This window comes from Plecotus auritus (assembly GCF_963455305.1).
Source record: "Plecotus auritus genome assembly, chromosome: 5".
Lineage (NCBI taxonomy): Eukaryota > Metazoa > Chordata > Mammalia > Chiroptera > Vespertilionidae > Plecotus > Plecotus auritus.
Window position 1 is genome coordinate 84521806 of NC_137776.1, and position 11671 is coordinate 84533476.

Consider the following 11671-nt stretch of genomic DNA (forward strand, 5'->3'; position numbering starts at 1 on the left):
ACATACAGGCTATATTAAATTAATGAAAAGTACATGCTTTTAATAATGAAAAGTTCTTATAACTTATAAGAAACAACTTTATTAATAGAATTACTAAAGTTAAATGCTTACTCTTGCTTACTCATTTAGCAAATAATAAGTGGATATAATTGTCATGCTCTCAGTTTAAGTATTTGATATTCAAAAATTAATTTGTCTTGCTCTTACTGAGCTTAAAGAATAAGAGAGATGAATACCTAAACAGGTATAGTTGCTTTAATGGATGCATGCATCAGGTGAAGAAATAGAAGCAAAGAGCATCAAAGTTTGCTTGGGAGAACCAGAGAAACTTTTTAGAGGAGATAACAGTTGAACTGAGACTTAAAGGGTGAGTGGATGTTTGTTAGGCAGTTATGCTAGGGGACTATATATCTGGCAGAGGAAATAAGCTGGGTAGAGGTCCTGAGATATGAGAACTACATAATCCTAATATATAAAAAGCCAGGGGCCATCATGACCGAAACAACTGGACAGATGACTGAACACAGGCTGCATGGTATGACAAGGCTGGCAGGGGGGTTAGTGAGGGACGACCAAACAACTGAATAACAGGCTGCATGGGGCGACCAGACTGGCAGGGGGGTTAGTGAGGGATGACCAAACGACTGAACAGTAGGTTGCGTGGGGTGACCGGGCCGGCAGGGCGGGCAGTGAGGGGCGACCAGGATGGCGGGGGGTGGGGGCAGTTAGGGGCGACCAGGCTGGCAGGGGGCGGGCAGTTAGGGGCAATCAGGCAGGCAGGCAAGTGAGCACTTACAAGCCAGCGGTCCTGGATTGTGAGAGGGATGTCCAACTGCCAGTTTAGGCCCGATCCCCAGGACACCCCCTTCCCCCTCCCCATGCATGAATTTCGTGCACCAGGCTTCTAGTAAAAGTATAAAGGGAGTAGTAGAAGATAAGATCCAGATTGGTGTTCATGAGGGACTAATATGCTATGTAAAGGAGTTACTGGATTCTGTAGTCGTGTAGAAAACTTCAGCATGAAAATGACACAGTTTTATGTGCAGTATTAAAAAAGTCACTCTGGCTGTACTGGGTTGGATAGGTTGGAATAGAGGTGTGAATTGTGTTGGAAGCAGGCGAGTTTATTGCAGTTTTTCAGAGGAAAGTTAAATGTTAGTAGGTCAATGAGAATGAGAAAGAAGGTGAGAGAGAGCGAATAGAATCAACGTGACTTACTGATGCTTAGATGTGAGAAGAGTAAAAATATGAAGAATCTGATGAATCCCAGGTTTGTATCGTAATTAGATGTTATGCCATCCACTCAGATTAGGAACAGTGAAGGGGAAGAATAGGTGAGGTGGAAACATGAGATGACTTTATTATGCATCTTTAAAGGATTCAAAAATGAACACTTGGGTTCTAAGGATTTTGAACTGTAGTGTGTTTTCAAGTGAGGATAGATGTGAAGTTAGCACATACGGAACAAAGGAAGAGAATGGTCAGGGAAAGGATGTGGAGTGGGAATAAGGGGAAGAGTGGGGCCCTAGTTAACACCAGCACTTTATGGACAGGCAGAGTAAGAGGAGCCTGCAAAGAATACTGAAGAATGCAGAAAGGGAGCAGCTGAGCCAAAGGATTATGCTGTTAACATTAAAAGAAGTGAGAATTTGAAGAAGTGAGGTTAAATAGTAGCGCCCATTGATACAGTATGGTAATAGAGGAAACTTGAGAAGCACTCGTGGGTTTTTGCATCCAGATTGTTGCTGTTCTGGGGGAACAATTTTAGGGGAATGTTGTGATAGAGGCAGCTTGTTGCCTCGGTGACGGATGAAAGTTGGGAATTCATAGTGTGGACCTCCTGGGATTATGCCTTTTAAAAAGTTATCTTTAGTGGTGCTTTTAGTAGAGAGAGAGAACAATATAGATACTAGAGGCCTGGTGCACAAATTCGTGCACCAGTGGGGTCCCTCAGCCTGGCCTGCGGGATCAGGCCAAAACCAGCTCTCCAACATTACCCTGAGGGGTCCCAGATTGTGAGAGGGCACAGGCCAGGCAGAGGGACCCCACTGGTGCCTGATGGGGGCCTGGGCAGGGATGCAGAAAATTGGCCAGCCAGGGAGGGACTGCGGGAGCACTCCAGGGTGTGTCTGGTCAGTCTTGCTCAGTCCCGATCTGCAGGACCCCAGCAGCAAGCTAACCTACCAGTCGAACGTCTTCCCCCCTGGTGGTCAGTTAACGCCATAGTGACTGGTCAACCGGTCGACTGTCTGCCCCCTGGTGGTCAGTGCACATCAGAGCAAGCGGTTGAGCAGCCTTAGCATATTATTGGCATACTAGAGGCCTGATGCATGAAAATTTGTGCAAGAGTAGGCCTTCCTTCCCCTGGCTGCCGGGACCAGCTTCCCTCCAGCATCCAGGACCCGGGCTTCCCTCCTCTGGCTGCTGGCAGGCACCCGGGACCCAGGCTGCTTCCCTCCTCCGGTTGCCCGCAGGCACCGGGGACCCAGTCTGCTGCTCTTGGGCTGCTGCAGGCACCCAGGATCCGGGCTGGCTTTCCTCGGGTCGCCCGCAGGCACCCGGGACCCAGGCCGGCTTCCCTCCGGCCTGGGCTTTGTCAGGAAGGATGTCTGGAATGACATGTGAAAGACATCTGATCTAATTAGCATATTGCCCTTTTATTATTATAGATTACACTTTGATTGGTTGAATGTACAACTGGACACTTAGCATATTAGGCTTTTATTATATAGGATAGGATGTGTGTTCAGTTCACTGTAGTTTTTAAGAATATACCTGTTTTATGTATATTAACTGGGTCACTTCCCAAATGAATTTTAAGATTCTCCTGTAGTTTTAGATATTTCTGTTATAGTTCCTCTGTCATTTGAAGGATTTGCTCTGTTTCTTGTTTTGATTAGATGAAGGGATAGGCATCTGAACTTGAACAGTTGAAGATAAAATGTACGAAAGAGTAAGGATATTTATTTTTGAACTGTTAAATTCATCACAAATACAAGAACTATTTTTAGGAGGAATGGGTTTAGTATTTTTCTTTTTTTCTTTTTAAGGAAATTATAAATTTTTGACAAAACTATTTGGATTGTTGTGTTTCATTGGGTGTATTCTCTATAAATTTTTCAGAGGAGAGGAAATATATTCCTCCTCTGATAGCCACTTGCGGTAATATGAAAACCTGATCAGGGAGCATTTGGAAGCAAGACATCCTTTTGCTGAAAGTGAAAGAAAAGGCCTAAAAATATTCTTAATAGGGACCCTAGGTTGAGCCTTCTAGTATTAAAGTATTGAATAACCTTCAACAATTTGTTAATTTGTTTACTGTGAATTATTTTTTCCTTAATTTATTTACTAAATATTCATTGCTTGCTGCTTTACTTCATATTATTCTACTTGTCACCTGGGGTTCTATAGCACTATAGCCCCTGAGCTTTTTCAAAAGATATATTTAAATCAGACTTAATTTCTTTCTAAATCAGATTTTTTTGTGTGTGTGGATCCAGAGTATGGGAAGATTTAAATGTTTTATAAATTTTTCATTTCTGTATATTTTTGATTAAAAACTGTGAGAAGGGCACAGAGTTATAGCACAGGAATGAATGACCCTATCCCTGCATTTTACTTGCTCATAGTATAGCAGATAAACTATCTTAAAGGTAGGGAAAGTATTACCTTGTGTGTGTATTATTGTTTTAATTAAATAGTGAAGAGTATGGTTAACAAAGATCAGTATAGAGAATTTGCAAGTTCTGTATTAACAAATTGATAACATTTTTTAAAATGAATATTATAGCACATATTTTTTTCTGTCATATTGTTAATATTTTCTGTCCGGGTTTTGAGAATTATATATCTTAAGCTATTGACAGGTTCTCAGGTTGTAGAGGTTATTTGGGGTAGTAGGTACATTTTTGTTATAACTTTTCAGATTCTTTTTTTTTTTTTTTTTAACTGGTTAGGAAGGTAGAGTTGAGATGGAAAGTCATTTGATAGTTTAAATCATTGTAGAATGAAGTTAAAAATAATAACGTTTTTAAAACTTCATTTTTAATTGTGACATTTAAGTCAGTATTGATCTAATCTCTATTATATATCCAACTTTACTTACTTTTCAGTTTGCTAATCCAGACTTCACTCAACCTATCTCAGAAGTTGTAGATGAAGTAATTCAGAATTGTCCTATTGATGTTAGACGTCCTCTCTACAAGGTCAGTATTTACAGCTAAATTGTTATTCAAGGTCATACTTTTAAAAGCTTCTTTATTTTCTGTCCATTGTTGAATATTGCATTTAAAACACCTCTCTTTAAAGGATATAATTGGATTTTATTACCATTTCTTATATCTTTAGGTTTTTTTACTCTTTTAAAATAAAGGTCATGCTTGCTTATTTATTTATTTATTTTTCTCCACTAATATAGAATATTGTCCTCTCTGGAGGGTCAACCATGTTCAGGGATTTCGGACGTCGCTTGCAAAGAGATTTGAAAAGAACTGTGGATGCCAGGCTGAAATTAAGTGAGGAATTGAGTGGCGGTAGATTGAAGGTTGGTTTTTTTCTATAATTGATGGGAAATTTGAGGGTGCCTTGATTATTGTACTAGGGATGGGAAATGAGTGCCAACTTTTGCTTTTATTTGGAAAATAAGAGGAACTGTTGGATATTTTAATGGAGAATGATTAATATTAAACATTCATATCTATATTCTTGACTATTTGATTCCTCTAGGATATTGTCTACATTTCTAAAAAATATTCTTATAGCTGTGAAAGAGATTTATGTTTCATCCTTGTTAAATGTAGAAAATTGACACAAAACATAATTCAGAAGATATGTTGCTAAATAAAACACATTTTATTCAACTGGAAAATTACCAAGAATGAGGGATACTACAGTCAGTCAAAATTACAATAAAATACAACACTCTAGAGTTTGCTGCCTTTTGAGAAATTACATGGCAGCTGACTGTTTCAGCCCCTAAATTTTGATTATTTTAATCCTACCCCTTGAAGTTCAGTTAAAAAGTATGTTTAAGAGTTCAGTGATTTTCAACCTTTTTCATTTCATGGCACACATAAACTAATTACTATAATTCTCTGGCGCCCCAGAAAAAATATTTTTTGCTGATCTGACCAAAAAATGGTTATAATTTTGATTCATTCACACCGGATGGCTGTTGTGTTGATTGTTGTCATTTTTTTATTTGACAATCTAAGGGAAAAGAGGTCAGTGTCTCTGACTAAATAGTCAGGTATTACATGCTTTAAAAATTCTTGTGGCTCACCAGTTGAAAATTGGTGGTTCAGTTTATAGGATTCATTATAGCTACATGAAATGAGAAAATAAATGCTGTTTTTTAGTATTTCAATAAAGTAAAATTGTTTAACATATTTCTAAGCTTCTGGTACATTTCTAAATAAGAAAGGAGGGCTTCCCCTCGCCCCCCTCACCTCGGGGTTTGCTGATCAGTGCTGTACTGACATCTAGTGATAGTGGGAAAACTTGATATAGGATTCTCCCTCTTTCCCCTTTATTTTACTTGATAGTCATTTTATAGATCTTCATAAATCTTTATATATCTGTATCTAAACCTGGCATTCATTTTTAATCTGTAATTTTTAATGGCAACCAAATAGCTTTTTTTGACCCAAAAAATAAAAAAATAATAAGCCGCATCTTTTTATGACTTGTAAGTTTGAAAACTTTTTTTTGAAATAATTTCATATTTACCAGAAACATTGCAAAACGTAGTAGGAATTCCTATATATTGTTCACCTAGATGCCCCAAATATTAGTATTTTATATATTTTATATATATATATATATATATATATATATGTATATATATATATATATATACACACACACACAAATATATACATATACCTACACATACAAAAATTATTTTTTTTCTGAACTGTTTGGGAATGAGTTGCATATATGGTGGCCTATTACTTCTAATAGTTTAAAGTGTGTTTCCCCAAAACAGGATATCACAATTTTAAAATCAGGAAATTCATCTTGAATACAATATGTTATCTAATTATAGATCTGATTCAAATTTCATCGGTTCTATTATTATTGTTCTTTTTATAGCAAAAGGAAAAAAATACATATTTTTTCTGATCTAGGACACAGTCCAGGATTACATGTTCGAATTAGTTGCCATGTCGCTTCAGTCTGGAACAATTACTTAGTCTTTTTTAACCATTAATGTTTTTAAAGAGTGGAGATCATTTGTTTTTGCAGTGGTTCTCATTTTGGGGTTGTCAGATGTGTCTTCGTGATTAGGTTCAGATTATGCACTTTTGGTAGTAATACCACAGAAGTGATGTTGTGTCCTTTCAGTGCATTTATTGCTAGACAGATGATATGATTTGTCCTGTATATTAATTTAGATCACTTGGTTAAAGGTGTGTCTTTCAGGTTTTTCTACTATAAGGTGATTTATTTATTTTTTTTTTTACATGTAATGAGAATCTTATGGGAAGATACTTTCAGACTCTGTAACTATAGTGATACTCATCAAACTTTTAACCTCTAATTTTAACACCCATATTGCTTTCCTAAGATAGTTATTACGGTGGTAGTTGCCAAGTGGTATTTTGCAAATTCCATCATTCCTTTTATGTTTTTTAGTCTCATTTTACTTATGGAGAAGTGTTTCTTTCATTCAATCATTCATTCATTCATTCATATCTGTAGAAACTGATTTCTCATGTTACTCCATAGCTATATCATTAATATCATTGTGATTTAATATCAACATTAATATTATTAATATCATAACTTTTTTTTTTTTAAATATATTTTATTGATATTTTACAGAGAGGAAGGGAGAGGGATAGAGAGCTAGAAACATCGATGAGAGAGAAACCTCGATCAGCTGCCTCCCGCACACTCCCCACTGGGGATATGCCCGCAACCAAGGCACACGCCCTTGACCGGAATCGAACCCGGGACCCTTCAGTCCGCAGGCCGACACTCTATCCACTAAGCCAAACCGGTTTTGGCAATATCATAACTTTTGATGCTCAAATTTTCTCAGATTTGGCCAATGGGAGCCATTCAAAGTAGATTTTTTGATGTGGTCCCAGTATTTTTCAAGCACTTTCTTATTTTTCTGGCACAGCAAGATATTCCACGCTCATCCTGTACATTTTCTTCTCCAAACCAGGAATCAGCCCTTTTCTCCCCAAGGCACCCTTGTTCATTTTAGTGGAAAATGCTATTAGGAAATCAAGTTTTGGACATTAGATATATTCATTGCTACTGGGTGTCAATCAATGCTTCTAAGCCTTCTTGGCGGTTGGAGCTAGGGTGTGTGTGTGTGTGTGTGTGTGTGTGTGTGTGAACATCTATATCTAGTTCTCTATGTAAATTAAAAACTGAATTCATGCTGATACTGCCAGTTCCAGAATACCAGAGGTTTGCTCTAGCCTTTTACCTTTCCATATTTGTAATGCCCTCTCGGACAGTGAGAAAACTGGCTTCTGTTATCTATAATATATTTATGTTTTTGCTTTATCCTTGGCTATGTTTTATAGTAGCTTCAGAATTGTTGATTCATACCACTGTGAGAAATAGGCCTACTAACTAGAGTTCAATATTTGTGTAGTTTTTAATCTTAAGCCTGAGGGCATAGTCATAATCATATGTTCACAAGTTACTTGGAGTAGTTCCTTCCCCAACTTCAGTGTGGTTATGCTTTTAAAAAAATGAGCTTAATGTTTTTCTACTTAGTTGTTTTGCCCAATGTGCCTCTCACATCTTTTAAAGTTTTATGTATTTTCAAGTATGTGAAACATTACAGTTGATGTATGTAAACTTAAATTTAAGGCAAATGATCCAAAGAAACTTATTTTAATATACTGTTGAATTGATCTTACTTTTTTTTTTTTTTTTTCCAGCCAAAACCTATTGATGTACAAGTTATTACACATCACATGCAGCGATATGCAGTTTGGTTTGGAGGATCGATGCTGGCTTCCACGGTAAATGAGAAGAAGCTTACTTTTATAATTTGATTTTTTTTTTTAGATAGAAGAATCCTTGAATACTTAAAAATTTTAGAAAAATGAGAAATTTAAAAAAATGTTTTCAAGTTTTAAAATTGGATATGTACATAGTATTTTTAAAAAGTGCAAGTCATTTGGATTTAATGTCCATATTTTTCTTTGCTTGCTGGACATTTTTTTAGAGTGAGCATTTAGAATTTTTAAATGTATCTGTAGGGAAAATTTTTTGAACCCTGTGGTAATGCAGATATCAGAAGGTCATTGTTTTCTCAGTGCAGATATTTAAAAGCATTGAGTTAAGAGTAATGTTTTACTGGATAGGATGTACCCTGGTCTAAATTAAGTAAAAGGAATTCTGAGAGCCCTCTTCCCAAACCAAAACATCTTAAAGCCTCTTAAAAAGATATTTTAACATCATTAGCCTATTAAATATGGTTATTTTATCTCATAGTGCACAGAGTATTAAATAAAATTAAGGTGCTTTTATATGAATTATTAAAAACTATACAACCTTGAATTTAAAACCATTTAACAATAAGAGGTAAAAGTATTTTCTTTCTTAATTTTAGTTGTCTTCACTTGTACCATATAGCTAGTTGAGTTTGTAGCCTTGCCCTTTGAGAAATGAGATAACGGAGAGAGTATTGAATAGTCTGTCTATACCAGACCTTGAGTGAGGAAAGCAAATTGACTACAAGTTTTTGTAGCATCACTAAGAGTGATTTGTTGGTACTTCAGATTAATGCTGCTTCTGTAGATTATTGATTCAATATATAGTTTGGGAAAGTCTCAGTAGAATAATCTTGAGAATCAATTTTCAAAGTCTCAGTAGAATAATCTTTGAGAATCAATTTTCCATTTCTTAAAATTTCAAAATCTAAGACAAATAGGTGTTGAGGAGGAGGTTGATGGACATAGGTTAAATGCTCCTTTTCAGTTCTGAGTTAGACGTATAGGTGATTTTGGTTGCTGGAATTTCTAAGCTTTGTTCAAGTACTGTGGATGGACTACTAATAAACATTTTAGACTTAACAAATCTATTTTAAAGCATATTGAAAAGTGGTAGATTTTTGATCTTTATGAAAATACTTGTTTTTATTTTCAGCCTGAGTTCTACCAAGTATGCCACACCAAAAAGGATTATGAAGAAATTGGACCTAGCATTTGTCGCCACAATCCAGTGTTTGGAGTCATGTCGTAAAATTGGCTTCATAGTTGTTGGGGTTAGGGAGGTGGGAAAGAAATAATCTTTCTGATTACATGTTTTGTCTGGATGGCTGGTTTTGAAGTTTTAAACCTGACTTGAAATAATAAGACCAAACATAATTATACAGGAATATTTTAATAAATATATCAACATGCGAATGTAGAGGAGCGCCAAAATGATTGTTTTTCTTTAGGTTGAATATTTGAATCTTACGTGTAACAAAAAGAAGTGGGTTTTAGTTCTTTCTGTGTCCTGATATTTTGTATATTATTGAATTATCCAAGATTTGATGGGATTTATCAGTATGTAGATAGCTCTATAATGCTTGAATTGTGCACTTCTAAGTGTGCAATGCAAGAGCTTGTTTATATTTCATACTTTTTATACTTTGAGGAAAAAAGTCAAAGAAAAACTAGTATTTGAGTACAAAAAAAGTGACCAAGTAAAGGATAAATTCAAAAAATAGCCTCATGAGACTTGATATACACACATGCTCGTGGGATTCCAGTTATTATGAATTGCTGCCATCCCCCTGTGCTGCCCCAATGGTTTTCTTTGCAAGTGCTTTTGGAACTAAGAAGCTAGTATCTTGGATTAACTGATGCCTGCTAGTGCTTTCTGATTATTTGCATTCTGTTTGTTGCTTTAAAGGAAAAGTAAAGACAAGACTGTTGGACCAGTATTGCAGTTCTGTAGTGTCATTTCTTTTAAAAAATGAATTACCAAAATTCATATATTTAAAGCCTAACACCATTCTAATAAAGGCACAGATTTCTTTTTAATACTTGTTTCAAGCTCTTTAATCTTTATGTTAACTAATCTATTTTCTTCAAATCTCTGCAATAGTTCTTTAAAAATCAAACAGTTGGTTAGCAAGCTGACTTTTTTATGTGCTCCAAAAAAATAATTGTGAACTTTTAATATGTTGAGTGCTTTCATTTTGATAACTGGATCTCCATTTGATATTTCATTTGTATAATTCATTTGCAGTCTGAAAATTTTTTTAGTGCCAGTCCCTGACATATCATGAAAAGTTAATTTTCTTTGCATTTAAAAATCTCTGGATCATGAAGAAAACGTGATGAAAATAAATTAAAACTGAATTACCTTTTCTAATGTTTTTTTTTTTTTTTTTAGAAGCATTGTCATTCTGTTTTGTGCTTTTGTATTTTATGTTATTTCTGTTTGTTGGAATAGTGGGATTCATTGAAATCTCTATAATGTATATGGTAGAAAATTTCTTGTGAACTTCAAATTTTATCTGGTTATTTTTAGAAGACAAAGATGGGAGATTTTACAGGCTTTTTAGAACTTAAGCAGTAATACCAGTGAACACTTGAACTTCATTAGCCATGAAAATAACACATATGATTAGTATATCTCTACCCAAAAGTTAAAGAACAAAGTGTTTTTGTTGTTTATTTTTAGTATAAAGATAGGATTGGGGAGTAAACTTTATTTTTTATTTAGAATGAATCTGGATATTTAAAATTATATTATTAATTTATATGAATCTTAATTCTTTGAGTGTGGAATAAAGAACAAACTGTATGTCCTATAGTATTAGTAGTGTTAGTATCAGATATCTTTTTTTACTTGAAAAATATTTCATAGACATTATTAAAAAAACTAAATAGTGAAAGTAGGTTTCTTTCCCATCCTAGTCTGTGTCACTTCTTTTTATTTATTAAAAAATTGTTAATGTTGACATTATTGCAGGTGTCCCCCCTTTACCTTCCCCTCCCCCCTTTGCCTATCTCCATCCACCTCCACTTCCCCCTCCCTTGGCCTTCACCAAACTGTTCTGTCTCATTTTCTCATCATTACATTGTTAGAAATGTCGGTGTGTCCTTGTAACTTTCTGTGCATATTTAAATGAATATAGCTCTCTTATTTTACACAAATAGGAGCTTACTATATATACTGTTGCAAATATCTTTTGATACAGACCTAAGCTGATAAACATTACAGATTTCATGCTCCTGGCTCAAAGTATCATTAGCATTGTCATAAATGTCATTTGTACCTGGGATGGTTGAATAGTAAATGAATAAGCTCAGAAGACACATTTACAAAGCTGCAGATTACAATCTCATACGTACTGAAATATGTTCTTAACTGATAAGAAAATGTGAAGGACAAATATTTTCTTTTAAGCTTATGCTTATTTGGGAAAACAAGAGGACTCTGATATGCCTTTTGCCTTGCAAGTGCTTATAGGAGTGAGCTATCAATATGGTAGAAACAGTGCTCTTATTTCTTTACATCTCTCCCGTCATCATGTATCATTTTTCCATTTTATAGCACCTTTGGTTGTATATGTGTAGAGGTTGGCCAAGCTGAATTCAGGTCTCACACTAATTTGATGTCAGGCTGCATGAGCGTAGTACATTGGAATTTTATTCTGAATCTACAAGTTGGGATACAACTCCTTCAAGTTTGATTTTTT

General features: G+C 35.3%; 1 protein-coding gene across 1 annotated transcript in view; it reads left to right on the top strand.

Annotated features, from left to right (window-relative positions):
• The window catches only part of ACTR3 (actin related protein 3), a 72778-nt gene extending 62448 nt beyond the window's left edge, over nt 1-10330 (top strand). The window contains exons 10-13 of the mRNA XM_080669599.1: nt 4113-4205; nt 4418-4543; nt 7908-7991; nt 9121-10330. Coding sequence (XP_080525725.1) covers nt 4113-4205; nt 4418-4543; nt 7908-7991; nt 9121-9216 — 399 coding nt within the window. The 3' untranslated portion in view covers nt 9217-10330. The remainder of the gene's footprint in view (nt 1-4112; nt 4206-4417; nt 4544-7907; nt 7992-9120) is intronic.
• Nucleotides 10331-11671: the final 1341 nt, after the last annotated feature.